Genomic DNA, 20,557 nt, shown 5'->3' with positions numbered 1-20,557 from the left:
TCTGTTAACCACTGTAGTTTATTGTAAGGGTAATCCCCTTACAATAAACTACAATGGTAAGAGAGACAATGTATTTAATTGACACTTTTTTATTTTCAGTATTTTATGGAATAATATTTTAGATTAAAAAACAGAAAACAACAACAATTAAACAGAAAAATGAACTGAAAATAAATCTGGTCTACGTCAGAGGTCTACGTCTACGTATCTATCTATCTGTCTATCTATTTTTTTTCTTCAGGAAATTATACTTAAATATTTTAGTCTCATAAATGTTAACTGAACTGAAGTGTATATAAAGCTTTACCTTGCACAGGGGGTTCATTGAGTTCATTTTAAAGGAATAATTCACGTTTTTTTGTCTTTCCCCGATATCTCTTTTATATTAGTAATTTTAAGAAAAAGATATGGTACTCTGAGAATCTTTAATCGAATCCTGGGAAATTTAAACAACCGAGATGGAGGTGGTAGAAGCATAACTTCAAAGGGGGGAATAAAAGCTTTATGAAACCTTATTTTCGGACGAAGTCAGTAAAAAAAGAAAACGTTTTTAAATCAAATATAAATAAATATATATTTATGTGGTTTTTAAGTCCTAGTAAGCACAGAAATGTAACTTAATTTGCATAACGTTTCGACAAATCTCTTCTGATTTCCCTCCTCCTCCCGCCCTCTCATTCAAGTTTGTCCCTCTGCGCGATCCGTTTGTCGTCCGAAGAGAGGAGGAAAAAAAGAAAAAGAAAAAGGCGAAGACCGAGAGCGACGCTTGCAGCTGATGTACCGCTGGCTTAGAAATGGAGGGCGACACCACTGTCCGGAGAATAAAACCCTTCGGGACTCAACAATACGTCGCTCAGGATAATAACGGAGCCCAGGACCGCTGCGAGAACAACGGCTACAACGGTGAGCCGAAGAGGAAGCCCGAAGTGAACCTTTACCTGCTGCGAGAAGGGCTCGCAGCTTCCCTGGTCTCTGTGTTTATTTTGGTGTTGTGGGCACTCGTTCACTTGTCTTTGCAGCAGCTTGTCATTGGAAAACCGACGGGCGAGTTCAACGCAGTGAGAGCCAGGTGAGTTTTACGATAAGACCAGTTTTATTCTCTAGGTGTTGGCCCGGTTAATCTTTCTTTTGTTGAGAAAGAGACCTGCCCAGAAACCACTGCCTGTTCCGCTCCATCTCCACCTTTACCTTCAACCTAAGCCGCGAAGTGGACAGGTGCCAGTCTCAGGAGAGGATAGGTGCAGCGACTATTAGGACTAATCTGATGTAGTTAACCATTATTCCTCCCCTAAGCCTTTTAAAACCATCCCTGGGTAGATGAATAACAAATTTACTGTCTAAGTCCTAATTCTGAAAGCCGTCAGATGTTAAAAAAGTAGGTGTTTATTTATATACGGTAGCACACAGTAAGTTTTTTATTTGGTGCATTTCCAATGCAAATACACGACAAAGGGTTTTAAAGGACCGGTTGAGAAACAGGAAATGCGGATTTAAAGCACGTGAGCATAGCGGTAGCATGTACATGTACATGTAGTTAGTTCTCTTATTGTAGTGGGAGACAGAAAAGACACCTTTGGGAGCAGGGCTTTTGTTAGATTACATTATTAACAAACAGGAGGAGGAGAAGAAGAAGAAATCACCATATTGATCAGTGACAGTAAGCATCAGGAGCTATCCTACTTATCAACCCTGACATTTTATAAAACACAGAAAAAAATCGAATAAATGTTCAAATACAGTAAGAGGGATCATAATAAACATCACACATCTTGTCCCTGTAAAAGACTGTAGAAATTTCAGATTAAAAGTTCATTCAGTTTCATGGCGTAACAGAGGGCTGCAGGGATTATAGCATTGAATCTGAGGTCTGCTGAGCTGCTGAAAGTGCAGAGCAGCTGGATTTGCCATCTTTTGGCTCATTGCTCTATAAATGAGTGAGACAAGCTGCATTTGAACTGATTAGAGCTCTGAGCTCTGTGTCTGTCGCCCACAAATCCAGATTTTGCAGTAGGTCATTGAAAAATTGAGTGAAAGCAGCACTTTAGATTTCTGAAATATCATGTGGTGCCACACTGGCTACAAGAAAACCAAATTGAGCAGGAGATTGGTTTTTAATCTATACGGATAACAGCTGGACTACAACACATGACTTTAGAGGTCGTGGTTTGATATCAGGCACAGTTCATTTGTTTTAAGTATCAGTAACCACTGCTGTATTTTAGTATCTCTAAAAGCAAACAGCAGTTTTCTTCTAAAGAGAAAGAAAGGGAGTAAGCACCTCCTAAGGCAATATCACTGTTCTCCAATCCCCAGACCTCACTCTTAAGCTTTGATCAATTGTTTTGCTTCCTTAAAAATGTCTTGTGTACAATGCTTCAGGAAATACTGAAGATTGCTCAGTTCAGTTTCCAAGTCTTGTTCTGCATGTATTCAATCACTTTTCAGTAGAAAGCAAGACAAGAAGGGTGAAACTTGTAATCTTTTACAGTTAAATTTGTAGGTTTAAAGCAGTTCCCCCCCCCCCCCCCCCCCCCCCCCCCCCATATATATGTTATGAAAAGCTGCCTCTTTGGAGACACAATTACAGTAAAGTATGATCTAACATTGTTTGTCATATACAACCTTGTTTAGCCCCACAACACTTGGGTTAAGGTACTTGTACAAATATTTTGTTAATCATCAAAGCCAGCAGCCAGTTCACTGTCTAACACAAAAAAGTTTAAGCCTCGTTGTTTCTCTTACAGGCCATGTCAGTGAGTTCACTCATGTCTTCAGGACATGCATTTAATATATTTTAAGTTTTTTGAAACTTTGTTGATGCTTTGTCTACACATGCACAGTGGCATTCAATCAGACTCTGTAATTACATGACTGAACTGTTAAATTGATGAGCTATGCTCAGATCTGTTGGGACAAGTCACCTTGATTTACTGATGTTTCACAGTAAACATGGCAGGTTATTTTTCTTTCTCTCTTTGTCCTTTTCTCTCACCTCTCAATCTAGGCAGCACTTGGAGCAGATTACTAGTGCTGGCCCTCGGCCTGTGGGCAGCCAGGAGAATGAGGTCCTGACAGTGGGATACCTGTTGAAGCAAATCGAGGACATCCAGGTCGAGACCGCCGCAGGCCCTCATCAACTCTCGATTGATATTCAGCGTCCCACTGGGACCTTCTCCATTGATTTCCTCGGAGGCTTCACTAGCTTCTATGATCACATCACCAACATTGCCGTTAGGCTGGAGCCCAAGGGTGGCGCGCAGCACCTCATGCTCGCCAACTGCCACTTTGACACAGTGGCCAACAGTCCAGGTAAAAACAAATTAATTACTCATTTGAACAGACATGCCTCCGTGAGGGTGAAACCCTGAGTGTGGTGGTGTTTGTTTTATTTATAGTCCACACCTTGCAAATTAACACCTGGAGACCATGTCAACAGCAAATTCTGTGCATTTTATAAAAACATCTTCTTAAATCTGTTGTTGTACTGCAAGTGCTCTTTTGTACTATTTATGGTCTCCAGAGGATGGAGCTCATCAGACTGACTTTGATCACCTTGATTTGCTGTCATTTGTAGTTAGAGTGACACATTTAGAAAACCACTTGGTGTTTTTAATTTTTTTGAGTGACATTTGGTTAAAAAAACCAGTCATTGCAGTGGAGCTTTTGCACGCCTGAGTTGCATGCAAGAACATGTGCATGAGAGCTTTATTTCTACTCCGTTTTAAAACTGTGTCATAAAATAGTTTCTTTGATACTTAAAATTTAGTTAAACACCCCCTCCCCCTCCCCGCCCCAATTGTAAAAGTGGCACAGATATATCTATAAAGAATCTGATCTATAAACACATTAAATAATGTCGCTGATGTACATAAACTCTTAACAACAATCATCATTATTTATAGTCCCTACAGGATGAATTGTAAACTTTTCTTTTCCCTGCTTGGTTTAAATATGTAGCACATTGCAGTGTGCAGCCATTGTGCTTTAGTCTGGTTTTAATTCAGCAGTTTTTTTTGTTGTTGTTTTTTTTTTTAACTCTACACCCTCGAGCCTTGTGGGTAGGCATGTTTTCCCAGCTCTCATTCTCACACACACATATGCGTTACACACAGCTACACTGGTAAAAGGAAATTGATCCAAAAGGTGTGGACCAGGAAGATACACATATATTTTCACATCCCCCGGTGCTTGCCAAGCCTTTGATTTCTTGGAATTCTTAACGTTTGTTTATGGAAAAACAAAGAATAAAAGCAGGCAGGACTTGGTAAGAAACTCATAAGTTAATTCAAAATACTTTTTTCCTGTTTAAAGCTAACCTGCACAGATGCATGCATTCTGAAGTCTTATGGTGAGAGAAAACTATTAATATGCTACTGTCATATGTGGATGGTATGCAGACACAGGGTGAACAAGCCCCCACCCCTACCTCATGAACTCACTGAGTGTAGAAAGCCAGAGCACATGATGTCTGAGTTTGCCCCTCTGATCTGCAGGTCATATTTTCCTTACTTTGGTATATTTTCACTGCTGAGCTGTGTAATCTTTCTGTATCACATGCTCCTTTCTTTTTGTCTCATTGGTGCCCCTTTTTCTTTATTCTCTCACCAGGAGTGGTGGAAGTTTTTTTTTTTTTTGGTAATCAAGTAGTCACATGTTCCTTCACACAGGGCCTATTCTCTACACTTCATAATTTAGAGCTTTATTTCTACCATCTGTGTTTTGTTATCTCGCATTATTTTGCTAGGTAAGGACAGATGGATGTTAATTGCATTTCTCTGAATGTAAATAGCAGGTTAAGACTGATTTCTGTTGCTCTCACTAATGTTTTAGTAAACTAGAAGCCCACGATTGGTATTCGTGACACACTGCTCTCTGTCTAAGACAGTTTCTCTGTCTTAGGTGCCAGTGATGATGCAGTGAGCTGTGCAGTGATGCTGGAAGTCCTCCATTCTCTGGCCAACCAGTCAACTCCTCTTAACCACGGCGTCATCTTCCTGTTTAACGGGGCAGAGGAAAATGTACTGCAGGTAAAAAGAACATTTGGTGGGATGTTAAACTAGCCTGTAAGGAGAATTGGTGTCATTTTGTTTAATTTGTATCTCTTTTTGTTGTTTCTCTCTTTGTCTCTCTGGATCCCCACGCTCTCCTTTAGGCCAGTCATGGTTTCATTACCCAGCACCCATGGGCCAAGCAGGTGCGAGCCTTCATTAATTTGGAGGCTGCAGGTGTTGGTGGCAAGGAGGTTGTTTTCCAGACAGGTACTGTAACGTACTACTTTGAGGAATTAGCCTTGTTTGTTTGTTATGATGCCTTTTTTTTGGTGTTTGTGTGTGCAGCCTACCATCTATAGCATGCAAAAAAGCATTGCAGGTTCTCCAGTTAAAGCAGTCAACTACTGTTCCTTTGTTTAGTACTTTAAAGAGACTTAAATGTTTACAATACCAAAATACAAGCAGGCAGGTTTAAAAATGGTGGAGGCGAGGGGATAAATAACTTTGATGATATATCTTTGTCTACAAAAGGATGAATCTGTATGACAAAATTTAGGAATCAAGGCTAATTGTCAGGTATCTAAAATATTTCAGCAGCCTCTTCTCCCTTAAAGGTCCAGAGAACCCGTGGCTGGTCCAAGCCTACGTGCATGCAGCCAAACACCCCTTCGCCTCTGTGGTCGGCCAGGAGGTCTTTCAGAGTGGTGTCATTCCCTCAGATACGGACTTCCGCATATTTAGGGACTTTGGTAACATCCCAGGTAAGTCCACCGATTCTTACACTACATAACAGAAGCCAATAAGGAAAATATGCAAGTTTTCTTTGCAGAATATGTTTATAGCTAAACATTACTTTATTATGCTTTTTTAAAAGAATGTTAGGAAGGATGTGCTTCCTGACCCGCTGCTCTGGTCAGAATTTAGTGTAGCTTGCACACAATGATCCACTCAATTGGTCTTCACCTAAATTATGCTTAAGGTCATATTTCCTGTGTTATGAGTTTTCAAAAGAATCCCTATTCTTCTTGAAATCAGATTTTTGGGATGTGAGTTTTCGAGCCTCCTTGACTTCTCTGAGAATTTTAATACTTGCTAGTTTGCGTAGTAGAACCACTGACAATGAAATGTATCACTTTTTTTTCTGTGCTTCACACGTTACAGTAACCTGTGAATTGGATGAGCTTTTCCATTACTGGCGTTCTGGTTTAATATATTTTTTTGCAGGCATTGATCTGGCTTTCATTGAAAACGGCTTCATCTACCACACCAAGTACGATACAGCTAACAGGATCCTAACAGACTCGATACAGAGAGCGGGTAAGCAGCGGACCTCATATGCTTCCATGCTCAAATATTTATTACGCTTTTATTCAAGACTCATTGCAAATATGTGAGAGCTGTCACTCCAGCACCATTTTTCTGTTACAGACACCTGCTGTGCATTTGTCCTTTGTCCACCAGTCTGTCTGAGGACTTAAATATGCACACATACAGCGGCAGTCACAGACTGTTGCCCCTTGTGCTTCTGCGTTGCTGAATAATTTTGCTTAGCTTAGCAGAGAATCCAGTCAGACAGCACTAAAAACCTTGGCATCAGTTGGCATCTTTCCTCGCTCCCTCAGGAACTACTGGACATCACCCTTCTGTTCTTCTGTGTGCAGCAACTCCCCATGAAAGGCATGAATTATTAGAGAGAGAAAGTGAGATTTCAGATGGAGGCAGAAGGTATTTTTAGCCTGTAAAGAAGAGGGCAGAAAAGTGCTGTAAGGTGGAGAGTAGGACACAGCACGGAAGGCGAGGATCTATCAGCAGTTCTGCTCTTTTGAAGCTTGTGATGAATACACCCTTTGGCCTCTGCGTAAAAATCTGTCTCTCGGTTTGGTCTAAGCGGAGCAAGCGATTCACTTTTGTTAAAAGCAAACGCAGCGTGGATCTCTTGTAGAGATTATATGTGAAATGTTTTTCTAAAAAGAGCATGTTGCCATGTTTATAAAATGGATCTTATCATTACCATCAGTGTTGGCTTTGTGATAGAAACAGAAAATAGAAAGATGTGAGCAAATTGCAAGCAGTGAACTTTGTACAAAATCTTGATTGTGCAGTGTTGTTTTGGCCACAGCAAAGCTACCAGGCGGAAGAACAATGGAGCTTTGTCTTGCCTTGTGTTTTTGTGCCATTAACTGTGCAGATATGGAGGTAGTATAGTACAGTAGTACAGAGGAAAAAAAACAAAACTGTTTTTGTTTTTTTGTTTTGCTGCAGTGGATTGAAAACAAGTTTACACACCCCTGTAAAAATGCCAAGTTTTTGTGATGTTAAAATACGGGACGACAGTGAGTCATTTCAAAACGTTTCCCGCTTTTTATGTGACCTACAACCTGTGAAAATGAGTGCATTCAGTATTCTTGAGTAGGACTCTACTAGCAGAATAGAATAATCCTTTAATTGTCCACAAGGGGAGATTTGGGTAGCATGGCACATCTTGACTTGATTTGCCCACTCTTCCTCAGACAAGTGCTGCAAATCTATCAGATAGCACTTGTGCACAGCTCCCTTCAGGTCATCCCACACATTTTTAAGGATTTACATCTGGACTCTTGTTGGGCCATTCCAGATTGAACTGGGGCTTTCGTAAAGGTGGAGGGACAAGCATACATCCAAATCAACAAAATAATGGATTCAACAGAAGCAAATTAAAGTTTGGGGTTTTTTAGGTTTTCAGTAGAATATTTGTGGGGTGACCTGAAGAGGGCTGTGTAGAACAACTCAGATCTGACACATTTGGAGTGTGTTTGCAAGGAAGCATAGGCAACTGTTCCCAAGTCAAGACATGCCATGTTGACGAATGGTATGCTGTGATAAAATCAAAAGGTGCTTCAATAAAGTCTTAGTTTAAGGCTGTGCTCATAAGGCAACAGGATTTTTAAATTGATACCATAGGTGTATCTACTACGAGGCTGATGGGTAGCGCTGGCAGTATTTTTTTTATATCCACTGTATAGCTCGCTCTTGCTGTTCCTTCCTGTAATCAGATTTCTGATCTGAGCTGAACTTCATATTTGGAGTCAATTTAAACAGAAAGCCCTTGGTGCCCCGTAAACTTGTGTACAGCTGTAAATAAGATTTGTACACACACACACACACACACACCACTGAGTACTGTCCTTATCTGTCAGATCCTATCATCCTCTCTTACATGTCCTGTCATGGGGGGAAAACTCTTCTGTGAGTAAAACAGTATATGTGTGTTTAATAGGTTTTTACAATATTATTGTTTGTGTAAGAGGTCGCAGTAGTCATCTGCATGTGTTGGGGGCTGTAATTTACCAATATAGTGCCATTTAACAGGCCACCCTCTTTGTAGCCTTTTCTGCTCAGTCAACAGTAACAGGTGTAATGCATGTGACATGTCAGCTCTGTAAAGGATGATCCTTTTAGTCATATGAGGTTATCACTTTCATATTCAGTCATATAATCTGTTTACTTCCCCGTATGTAGGATAAAATCACAAGTGGTGGAAACTCTAAACCTCTATTGACTAAACCTCCCAGTTCCTCTTATTCTGTTGTCATTTACTGTCTGGATAACTTGATTGTATATGGCAGGCTGCCCAGATGATGCACACTGTTCTTTATGGAGTAAATGCACTGAAGCTTTGACTGTCTTTAACTCCTTATTTACGTCCTGTTTTCAGGTGACAACATCCTGGCCGTTCTGAAGTATCTGGCAATGTCAGAAAAGTTGGCTGATTCCTCAGAGTACCGCCATGGCAATATGGTGTTTTTTGACCTGCTAGGTGTAATTGTGGTAGCTTACCCAGCTCGTGTTGGCACTATCCTCAACTACATGGTGGCCACAGCTACGTTCCTCTACCTGGCCAAGAAAGCCTCAATGCCTGGCCATGGAGGTAGGTCACCATTTCCTGCACTTAATCCTTGTTACTGATTGGTCTTTAAATCAAGGATTCTGACTAGGGGGCAAGGTAGTCCTTGAAGAGGTCATTTTCTAAGAAATTGATCATTAAGGTTTGGGGTTACATCACTTACCAGAAAAGTAATGAACATGAAATGCTTTCATTCATTTGCATTAATGGCCCCAAGCTGCGTATATTTTAATGATATGTTGCAGTTTTAATATTTAGAACAAATAGCTTTGATGAGCTCTTGTGGATCTGCAGAATAAATTGGTAAAATCCTAATTTATTGGCTTAATTGGTCACTTGTCTCTGTGTCTCCAAGGTGGGCGCTATGTTCGAGACCTGGCCTGCGCCACAGGTGTAGCATTGCTCAGCTGGTTTGTCACCCTGTTGTCGGTGCTGATTGTGGCCCTGCTTGTCACTCTGTTGGGCCGCTCCATGTTTTGGTACAACCACTTCTATGCCTCAGTCTGCCTGTATGGAGCTGCAGCCACTGGCAAGATGATACTTATACACACACTGGCCAAGAACCTGTACTACGGGGTGAGTGAGTGGAGTTTTAAATATAGAGCTTCCAGTAAATTTCAAGCAGAGACCGAGTGGCCGGACATGATTAACAGTAGCAGTAACACTGAATGTGAAATGTACTGTTAAACCTTTTAGGAGCATTGTCTGATTGTATGGTAAAAGTGACTTTATGCATCACTGTCAAAGATGTGGCTTCTTTCTAAAACCCACTTATATTTGATGAATAGGAAAAATGAATTGTCACAGACAAATTTTGGACTATTTGTTGTGTTAAAGTTGGAAAAAGTATCTTTATTCTTTAAATTTGTTAGTTGCACCTGTTCAACTGCTTATTAAGGCAAATGTCTAATCAGCCAACCATATTGCAGACAACATGCTAATGTTCAAAGTGAGCCTCAGAATGGGGAAGAAGGGTGATTTATGTGACCTTGGATGTGGCACAGTTGCCGGCAGTCTGATCTACTGGGATCTCCAGAGTTTAGAGAGAATGGTCAGAAGTCACTCCTCTCAGTTTAGAACAGAAAACTGAGGCTACAGTTCAAAACTGGACAGCAGAAGGTTGGAAAAAATGTTGAATAGGCTGATTAGCCTAAATTTCCCATGTAACTTTCAGATAGTAGAGTTTGAATTTGGTATGAAAGCATCCATCTAGTCTTGGATGAACATTTCAGGCAGGTGGCAGTGAAATTGTCTGGAGTATATTTTATTGGCACACTATGTGCTCCTTAGTACCAACTGAGCACATGCGGGGTATGGTGGAATGGGAGATTGACATTATGGATGAAAGGCTGACTAATCTGCAGCAACTGTGTGATGCTGTCATGTCAGTATGGACCAAAATCTGTGTTTCCAGCACATTGTTCAATTTGTTCTACAAAGAATTAAGAGAAAAGGGTCTAACCCAGTCCTAGCAAAGTCTACCTAAAAATTGGACGGTGATTGTAGAGTTCAAATCGGTCTTAAATTATTCTTATTGATTGTTTTCTGATTGTAGTAAAGTGGATATTACAGTATTTCACTGTGACTGATGCGTCATGATGGCTCGGTAAACTGCTGACAGTCGCCTGTGTGTGGTTATAAAACTGTAGAAATGTGAGACAGACTGTCCTTTGTGCCTCACATGTACATTTACCAGATTTGATCTCTCTCACTGTGGTTTTCAATAGGCTTTCATTCAGCTCTTAGATGTTAGCACCTCTGTCATAAAAGCAAAATCCATTTCTCACATGCTTTAAAAGAGAGTGTTATAGGTTTCTTTGGTAAGTCGTTGAATACTTTGTAGAAACAGATGGTTGAAATTGAATGGGCGTATTGTATGTGTGATATTTATAAAATACGAGCACTAATTTAAAGCTGAAAGAGCTGCACTGAATTGATTTAGATCTGGAGCCTCAGCTTACCACAATGTGAACTGCATCTTATCATGGCCATTTTCCAGTAAGGACACAGACTAACCTTTGTCCCAGATTACATAACGCTTCAGTGAAACAACATGACTATTGAGAGAACGGCATGTTTCCTTACTCTAATCCTGAATGGTATATTCTGCAAGAAAAATGTCTTGCTCCAAGGACAGAGAGTAAAGAAATTATTAGTCCTCAAATTAAACTTATACAAGTTATAGTTGTAGTGATTGTCATTTTCTTAAGTTGTTTTATCCTCCTTTTAGTTTACAGTTGTGATTTCGGGATAAAGCCGTGGAAGTTATTTCTTGTTTTTTATCCACATAGATGAGTTGATGATCTTATTTGCAGTTTATGTAAGAAGAGCCCAGCACTCACATTTCACCCAAATAAGAACCCCTATGTACTATTTCACCATTAAATCGTGTGAACTGAAACTTGACAGCAGACCAAAAGCCTCGGCAGTCAGTTGTTTGCAGTTTGAAAGTTTGACACTTTTAAATGAATCCATTGATTGTTATGCCTAATCTATGGGGCAGGTGAGTATATTAGTGACATTAATTTGTTACTGATATCCCCCCAAAAGTTCTGATTAGTATGATGAACTTCTCTGTATTTGTTTTGCTGTTGTTGTGGTTGTTTTGCAAAACAACAATTAGATTTTCATACTTACAGGTTAAATCCTCATCTGTCAAAGCATCACACACCTTCCCCTGCACATTTCCTGTATGTTGAGTATGTATGTTTTCCTCACAGGGCGTCCGCCTGGTAGAGCTGGGTGACCTTTACTTTGACGTGAGCTTGCTGCTGTGGTGTTGCAGCCTGGTGTGGTTGACCCAACATGGCCTGTGTTCGGCCTACGCGCCCATGCTAATGGTGGCTTTCCCCCTGGCCACCAGACTGCTGCTGGCAAAAGAATTCAAACACAGAGGTAAAGACTTGATCTCAAAGTCGACCTTGTTTACCATGATTGAATGAAGCACAGGGTACTAAAAACTGTTGAAAGTAAGGACGGTTGGTTAATTATTAATACTTTTTCTAGAGTCACAAGAGTAAATTATGTATATGCTCATACCTGCTCTTTATAAGCTCTCTTAGCAGTAAGATGAAGCTAGCATCCTCTCATTGTACTCTAATCTTATCAGGCTATTTTAGACGATTGTGTTATCACAGAAATAGTCAAAGTAACTCCAAGTAACTGCATGAAATAAAGGTGAACCCTCTTCCTTTCTAGCTCCTATTGTGCTCTTGACCAAAGGCCTGTGTATGCTTAAAGTTCTTATCAGACTATCTTATGTCTTTTGAAAAATACACACAAAAGATAGATATGTATCAAAGAGGTGTTTTTTGTTGTTGTTGTTGTTGTTGTTGTTTTTTTGCCCCCAAGTGATCAAAAGGGTTCCGGATTGGATCCTAAATGATTAAGTCGCTGGATAAATAGTAACAATATGATGGATGGATCATGCAGCAACAGACAAATCTTAAGTAGCAGCAGCAGAGTTCAGCGAAATGTTTTTCTAAATATATTGTAGGCAGGAAATAAGGCACACATTCACTGAATCTGCAAAACTCACTGCAAAGCATGTTGTTTTCTTCTGCTTGCACAGCAGAAAACAGGACTGGAATCACATTTGAGTTGTAGTGTTTAGATGTTAAACTTTGAAGACTGTATAAACGCTTTTCTCTTTAAGATGGATTTGGGGGCAGCTACGAGAATCCAGTGTGTGTGTGTGTCTCTGGCTCAGTTATACCTGACAAAGATTTCTTTTTTTCTCCAGGAGCATCAGCGAAGTACTGCGTGCTGTACCTGCTGGGCCTGGCGTTGCCATATGTGCACTTCATGTTTCTCATCTGGGTGGTGTTTGAGATTTTCACTCCCATCATGGGGCGGAGTGGCACAGAGATACCCCCCGAGGTGGTGCTGGCCTCCTTAGTCACTCTGGCAACCATCTTCCTCTCCTCCTTTTTTGTGAGTATTTCTACATTATATATAGGAGTGAGAAGAAAATCAGGATTTTTATTAAGCAGAAGAAACAGAGAAATCCCATTTTGAATTAGACAGAATATACTTGACTAAAGAATTGTTTTGATTAATCTGGTAGTAGTAGTGAGTTTATTTTCAAACCAGATACAGAAGGAAATATACGTATAGTATGGAGTATAATTGGCAGAAGTGAATTTAATTTAGAAAATGTGTTGGAGAATCAGGTATTTTGTGCCACCTTAGTTGTATTTTCAAATGCCCGTTCCTTCTGCTGTTTAGTAACACATGCTCATGTCTTTGTCAGCTGCATTTTATCTACTTGGTGCGTAGCACTAAGCGGATCATGGCAGGTCTTGGGTTCGTCTTCACCATCATGTTCCTGTTGGTGTCCTGTGGCCTCTTCTTTCCTTACTCGGGCGATCTAGACAGTCCGCGACCAAAGAGAGTTTTCCTGCAGGTTGAAATTCATAACATGCACACAAAAACACAAATATACACAAAAATGATACAGATACAGTATGTAAGAAAAAGAGAAACTGGATCTGCAAGAAGTCAAAACCAGTAAATGTATTCATAACGGCCAAAACCTAAAGCTCTGGCCTGTCCATTGCATGACGTTTGAGGTCTGAGTGACTCGGTTTGAAATGAAAATGATGCGAGAAGACATTTCTAAATGAGTGGCAGGAGCTTGAAACCCTTGAATTAAAGTACGGTCTGATCAGTTTTGCAGCATTTGGCTGAATCTGAGCTGAGCTCATAGTCCCGTACACTGCACAATTCATTCTGCTGCTTCTATCAGCAGTCACACCCTCAAGAAACCAATGTCCACTGGCTGCAATACCTGCTTATGCCATAGTGTTACCTCCACCACAGTTAAATGATAACGTGGTATGATTCAGATCATGAGCTGTTTCTCTTCTCCATAATATTCTCCGCTATTCATTCCAGCACATGTCCATTTTGGTTTCATCTGTCCCAATAATTTTTCCAGAACTGTGCAGCCTCTTTTAGATCTTGTATGACAGTCTAATCTGGCCTTCCTGTTCTTGAGTGCAACCTGCCCGTTTGCACCTCGGTGTAAATCCTTCGAGTTGTAAACAGTCTCGAGGAGCCTAACTCCTCGAGTGTTCTTGACGTGTTAAATTGTGTTTCTTAAACATGAAAATAATTCTGTCATCTTTTATTATTATATTTCCCTCCTTGATGTGCTCACGTATGTAATTTACATTGAGTCATTCCAGCTAAACAGATGTAGCACAAAGCACGTGAAAGAAAAGAGAACATGTTAACATCAAAGAACTTCGTTGTTTTTCTTTTCCTGTTACTCTCCCTGCAGCATACAACACGGACCTTCCACAATCTCCAGGGAGAAGTGGAGAGCCGAGACTCAGGTCTGTGGATAAACAGCTTTGACTACACGGGCATGCAGCACATCACACCCCACATCCCCGAGATCAACGAAACGGTTCGGACCCGCTGCAGAGAGGACCGACCTTTCTGTGGTTATCCCTGGTTCCTGCCTGTCAAGTTCCTCAGCAGGTCAGCCTTGTAGCTTTGATGCCTCTGGTGTCATAATAAATGCTTGTTTCAGTCATGCTTTGAACTTCACAAGTGCTCCCGTGTGTTTGCAGGAAGAACTGGTACCTCCCCGCTCCGGAAGTGTCTCCGAGCTCTCCGGTGGAGTTCAGCCTGCTGTCCAAAGAAGAGACGAGCTGGGGAACGATCAAGATGACATTCAGTGTGAAAGGTCAGGAGCAGCTAATAGAGGGTTAAGATTTTGGGGATCTAAAGAAGTACCAAGTGATAGCAGAAGGAGCAAACCCAAAACATGGACCAGGTGTAAATCAGAAAATTGATGACCATTTTTAAAGAGCATGTGATCACATGTGCAGGATGTGTGAAGAATGTGAGAGTGTTGTGCGTTGATTTGTAGCTGTAGGTATCACTTTGTGTTTCACCCTTGACCTTCCTGTCTCATGCAGGCCCGAGCCACATGTCTTTGTATCTAATGCCTCATCGAGGAGCCAGCCTCTCTACCTGGTCCTTCGGTGACGGGACGCCTCGATTTGACCTGAGCGGAGAATATTTTATCTTCTATTCACATGGCCTTGACGCCCCCACATGGACCTTCTGGTTTGAAATACAGGTACTGACCTTTTCTTCTTATTTACATTTCCTATTTCCATCTTCATAGTGACTTTGGCGCATCAAGCAGCCTGTACCGAAAATTACCTGCAATAGTTTTGCAAATTACAGTAATTAACTGTGATAAACAGGCAAATATCATGTATCTGTTGCCATCTACACACACAGGAATTCACATTAACTTGTTAGATTCAGAGTCCAGCCACAGCCACATGGATTTGACACAGAAATGTCTCCACGAATAGTTGCTGCAGGATGGCAATTTGAGTGCAAAATAACACATGACTGGAAACTTTATTTTTAGTAAAGTTTAATACAAGCACAATATAACCAGTTGAGCCAATCCCAGGATTGCAAATAAATTTGTCACAGATGACTAACTGTTTAATTGCAACATGTTGTCAATTTGTCTTCATTTATAAATTCGATGGTAATTATTTGTAAACCTGAGTGACTGCAGTCAGTCCAGCAGTGAGACCCATGATTATTTGGAGACAACCTGTGCAGTTGCCATCTGAAGCTGGTCACCCCACTACTTGCAGTTGTTTGCTGAAAGTGAAAAACACTGCTGGGAAACCACAGATTTTTCCTAGTCACGAGGTTTTTGTCCTATTATTACGGCCAAACATAAGGTCTGGGGGCCAGAATCAGAAAAATGTAGAATTTTGGACTTTGAACTATGTTTTCATCAGTTTTACTTTTGCAGCTATAACGAGCTCCCCTGCTTTACTGATCAGCTTCACGTGGCCCATGTTTTAAAATGAGTGGGACTGAGCCACGATTTGCAATGAATGCTGCACGTAACCCCTCGTGGCTCAGACAAACTCCTCATGCAGCATAATCAGACTTAATACATTGCTAATCTTATTTGGTTCTTCTGCTGTTTTATTTCTGTCCCTCTGTTTGTCAGCCTCCCGCAGACCCTGACCCATCTGGCCCCGAGGGGATCGTCTCAGTCGCCATCTCCTCCCACTATTTCTTTGGGAAAGACCAGAGGACTGCTCGGTTGGAGGAAATGCTTCACAGGTTCCCCACGTGGGCTTTTCCCTCTTCCTGGGTCAGTACCTATGACATGTACCGATACTGAGGATGTCACACATCCCACGAGGCTGCTGCAGAGGAGAGCTTTGGCCTACAGGGCTCCACAAGACAGATGTAGAAGAGATTACAAGGAAGAATACAGAGGAGTGACCCCACTGCCTTTTCACTCAAACTGTAACACACACAACACATGCGAGCTCCACCCCAGCCAGCCTGAGAGACCCCCACCACTGTGTCAATAGGCACTGTAGTTAACCAAGGAGAGATGCTTGGTGCTGTGCTCACTCCCGGCTTAGTGAAAGGAAGGGGTTAGTTTTTTTTTTTTCTTCTGTTCTCTACTTGTTCGATCGTGCCTTTTGCTTTACTTGCTGTAACTCGCTTTTCCTTTCGCTCACATCCACCCTCGCTCTTCCTCACTAACGCCAGTGTTCCTCCCGAACAACTAACACCGCACGGCTACCTCCACTGCTCTTTATCAGCAAAACCACTCTGAACGTTGTCATATTAAATGTGTCTGTGCATCGCAGGGTGCAATAACACATGATGGATGAGTTCAACCTGTTCTCTCCTCCTCTGAATTTAACCGGATACTTTGAAAGTCACTTGTCATTAACCTGCACTTGTTTTAATAGTTTGATTTACTGACTTGCCCTTCTTTACTAAGACCACTCATTTTTATTTTTTTTTATTTTTGGAGCCACGCGTTTTAACGAGGAATGTAACGCCTGCTTAAACTATCGGAGGACATGGCGTGCAGACAGAAAACTGTTAAATGAAAACAGATGTCTGAATTCAAGCTGTTCTGGAAGTGGTGGTTAAATCCGGAGGGCAGTGTAATTTCACTTCACGTGTTTATGCAGTTTAATTTTGTTTTAGGGTTTAAAATTGTTCAGGATTACCCCCCCAGTCCACAGGGGGGTGTACCTTTGCATCCGTTTCACATTTGTTCCTACTGTAGTAATAACTGCACTTTTTTTCTTCTTCTTCTTTTTTAAGAGCAAGGGGGGAAAAAAAGGAAAACTTGACTATGCTTCCAGCCGTCTCCAGCAGTGACTTTAACAAATGTGATCCTCTGCTTTTGTTTATTGCATCTGTAAGCAAAAGAAATGCCTTCCCGGGTCGTGGGTCAGACAATATAAGGCGTCTGAAAACCTCGGGAATCTGGGATTGGCTTTTATTCCCACTTTTTGATTTTCCCTTTCTTGAATGTAAAATCAGCTGCTGGAGAGGGCTCAGTTTTATTTGTGCTGTTGTTTTTTCTGTAGCTCACATCCACAGTCTGCTTCACATGGTACTACCACTACCTCCGGACTGATCAAACTCAACACCGAGATAAGTTTCATATTGAATGTTACTGTGGGAAAGCTTTAGAGGAGGTTTAGCTAACAAAAGTTAACTAATGTTGAAAAGAGAGATTATTTAAATGGTTTATAAAGTGTCACCATTCTTATCTGTGGGCTACATCCATTTATAGATGTCCATATCTGTGTTTTCAGAAAGTCTGACTTCCCTGCATCCCCAGGTTTGACTCCTCTTTAAAGGAGTCAAAGGTGGAATCGGGTTGTTGACTAATGAAACAAGTCTTTCGTCTGCCTCGAGTCTACCTAGCGAGGTGTCACCGTGAACCATGTTGTCTGTTTGCCACAAAACGAGAAATCACAATGAAAGGAGGCCTTAAAGTTTTGCTTCCAAAGACGCACAAAACGTTTACTGTTGTGGACACAAACATCTCAGTGGTCTTAAAAGCTATCAAGTGCCACACTGCAAAGCGTTTTCATGCCCGTGGATTGCTAACATCCATCACAGCCTTCAGCAGATTGTCCCACTGTGCTCTTTTTTTTGAAAGTCAAACTATTTTAAAGTCATAAAATTCACATTGAGCCACTCTGTAGCTATTCTGGAGTTGTATCTCAGCACGTGAGTGGAGTTTGTGTTCGTGTCGCCTCACGGGTCAGATCAAATGATAAAGGATACTTCTTTTTACTGGTTTCATAGCAATGAAAAAAAATTTCAGTCTTAACTTTGACGACAGGCACTTGAAGCGCTTCGACTCCACCTGCTGAGGAAGCCCGTGTGATGCAGGCGAAAGCGCCTGCTTGGACTTTTTCACCTCATCAGCTGATTCCTGCAAAGATCAGCGAGACCTCGGTGCTCCTTCAAAGGACAAAGATTTAAACAAATTAGATTTTTGCTTGGTGATGATGTAGTTTTTGCTCTCACTAAAGTACCATGCCTATATACATTTAGTTTTTTTTGCCATTTACCTCATGATAACGTTCATCACCTCACCCGTGTTCACGTTTCGGGTGTCTGCAGTTTGAGTGCGGCACTAAAACCTGGGAGGAAAAAAAAAGTCCAGTCTTTTCTGATCTGTCCACTGACGGCCGACTCTGTACTTGATCCTGCTGCTCCAGACTGAAAGATGGATTTTTTTTCTTTACTAAGACCAGTAAAAAGTCTCATTCCCGAGCAGGTACTGCTGTAATAGAGGGGCAGAGCGGGGAAAGGCTGAGAAATGGCTCACCCTACACTGCTGTTACTCCCAGTGTTCGAGAGCTTCATACACACTCCTTTTCAGATGTGAGTGATTTGCATTACTAATGTGTTAGTGTGAGCTAGTGTAGGCTGAGAGGCTGACGGGCACTTCACTGAACGTTTTTGTTGAGCGTGAGTTCAGATTTTGGACTTTATCTTCTTCACACATAACAGTCTAGAAGTCCATATCAAGTCAAGAAATACGTTCTTTAACTGTGGGATACTTTTAAATATCTTAATGTGATATCTAAAAATATTACATTTGAAGTTTTGGGGTTTTTCTTTCTTTAAATTGACCTTTCATCCACATCTGTAACTGCTAGTTTTGTTCTTAGAGTTGATTTCTAACAAGACAGATTTTTTTTTTTTCTTTCTTTCTAACGACCGTCACATAACCGTTAACCTTCTTCCTTGAAGTTTTGTTTTCTTAGTTGGAACTGTTGAGCTTTGGATTATTGGGTCTGGTTAACAGGGTATCCATGTATTCAATTTACGGGATGATTTCACATTATGCAAAAAGTTTGAATTAATTTAACACTTGTACAGCAATTAAAAAGCTTCTTACGTTTAATCTTGGCAAGTGTCACTTCTTCAGACGTGGACACTAACATCATCAGCTATATCAGCTACATGGTGAGGCGGGGTTTCATGTTCACCCAGGTAACTTCAGGGTTAAGCCTGGTTTTTCTTTGATACATCGGCATGGTAACTGGCTACTGACCAATCAGTGTCACTTTATGTCGAGTGAATATGTCCATTTTCTGCCTGTAAAGTATATCACCAATACAAACAAAATCCCTGCCGTTCTGTTACAGCTGACCCTGACATGGCAACCATTTGACACTTGTTTAACTAAAAATTACATTTTGGCCATGAGAATTTTTGCATAAGTAAAATAACTCTGCTCTCTTTCTACAGGCAGAGGAAATGCAACCACTCCTGCTTGCTGATCTTACTTCAAAACTGCATGTACAGATATCAATTATGTTTTAATATAAACACTGCAAGGGCACCACAGCTCGAAGAATAAAACCCAGAACAGTCTTTTAAACGTGAATTTAACAAAACAGTCAATTTAAAGCCAGCAGATTTCCCCCGTGTGATATTCATGGAGTTGTAATGTTAATATGTCAGTTAACTCTGTTTTTTCTGGTGTCAAACATTAATATAAGAGCTCTTTTCTAGAGTATGTAAAGCCAAACACACACACGTTGCTGCTTTGTCTGCAGCTGCTGCGTTGCTTTAAAAATAAGGAGGTCAAAGAGGCAGACAAACCTTTTAAAAATAATTTATTGGTCTATATGTACAAGGGGGGGAAAATGAAGTAGAAAACCAAATATAAGTAGAAAAGGCGAATGTACAAGAGAGTATCTTTACACTGCATTGAGGATGTCTGCTGCCCCAGAAATAAATCTCGACTCTGAGGAAACGAGCAATACTTTTAAACTGTACACAGGTGGGAGGGAGCTGCTGTCCACGTTTTACTGAGCGAGCGAACGACACTCCTCCCTCACAGAGAAGGAAACCATAAAAGAGCTGAAATATTCATTTCCGTAGGAAATTGTCTCGCATACCGTCAGCATTAGTTTTGAGCGATGATGTTTCTGATGAGAGGGCTGGGATGTGCGCGAGTGAGATTCTCCTCCCTCTGCATGAGGACTTGAACGTTCAAATCGGGGTTAAAACAGAAGGCCTCTGGACGTAAAGTCTTTGGTTCATCAAGTGTCCGTGTTCAAGTAAAGCTTGTAGTGGAGCTGTAGGCTTGTTCAGAGCGGAAGGAGGGTCGAAGTAGACGATACAGAGCCGCTCGGGCCGTCTCAACCTTTTTGTGTATAGTGACGGGCAGCTCGTAGAAGAGAAACCATTCAAGAATCTAAACAGATAAACACACCCAACTATAACTTATCATTTTGGTCTAGGATGAGAAGCGCACAGCTGGGGGGGAATGAAAGAAAAAACAAACCCAAAAGCAGTAGTAAGCATAAAAAAATAAAGCTGAGTAACATTTCAATAC

The 20,557-nt window shown here is 41.1% G+C and overlaps 1 protein-coding gene across 1 annotated transcript; it reads left to right on the top strand.

Annotated features, from left to right (window-relative positions):
- The first annotated feature begins 716 nt into the window (after positions 1–716).
- ermp1 (endoplasmic reticulum metallopeptidase 1) lies at positions 717–19,795 on the top strand. The gene is made up of 15 exons (XM_080875034.1): positions 717–1,069; positions 3,005–3,309; positions 4,900–5,027; positions 5,153–5,258; positions 5,606–5,752; positions 6,216–6,308; positions 8,686–8,898; positions 9,230–9,450; positions 11,595–11,769; positions 12,617–12,807; positions 13,127–13,279; positions 14,159–14,361; positions 14,454–14,569; positions 14,805–14,968; positions 15,878–19,795. Exons 1-15 carry the CDS (start codon positions 795–797, stop codon positions 16,052–16,054), a joined length of 2,667 nt encoding a protein of 888 aa, XP_080731160.1. The 5' UTR covers positions 717–794; the 3' UTR covers positions 16,055–19,795.
- Positions 19,796–20,557: the final 762 nt, after the last annotated feature.

This window comes from Rhamphochromis sp. 'chilingali' (assembly GCF_963969265.1).
Source record: "Rhamphochromis sp. 'chilingali' genome assembly, chromosome: 2".
Lineage (NCBI taxonomy): Eukaryota > Metazoa > Chordata > Actinopteri > Cichliformes > Cichlidae > Rhamphochromis > Rhamphochromis sp. 'chilingali'.
The sequence above is the reverse complement of the archived record's forward strand: the minus strand, read 5'-3'. Positions and strand labels throughout refer to the sequence as shown.

Bases quoted from the DNA above. Each gene is read 5' to 3' on its own strand.
- ermp1 (XM_080875034.1), top strand. From the start codon at position 795: ATGGAGGGCGACACCACTGTCCGGAGAATAAAACCCTTCGGGACTCAA. The intron at 5,259-5,605 runs GTACTGTAACGT...TCTCCCTTAAAG, and splicing joins GGAGGTTGTTTTCCAGACAG to GTCCAGAGAACCCGTGGCTG. The intron at 13,280-14,158 runs GTTGAAATTCAT...CTCTCCCTGCAG, and splicing joins CAAAGAGAGTTTTCCTGCAG to CATACAACACGGACCTTCCA.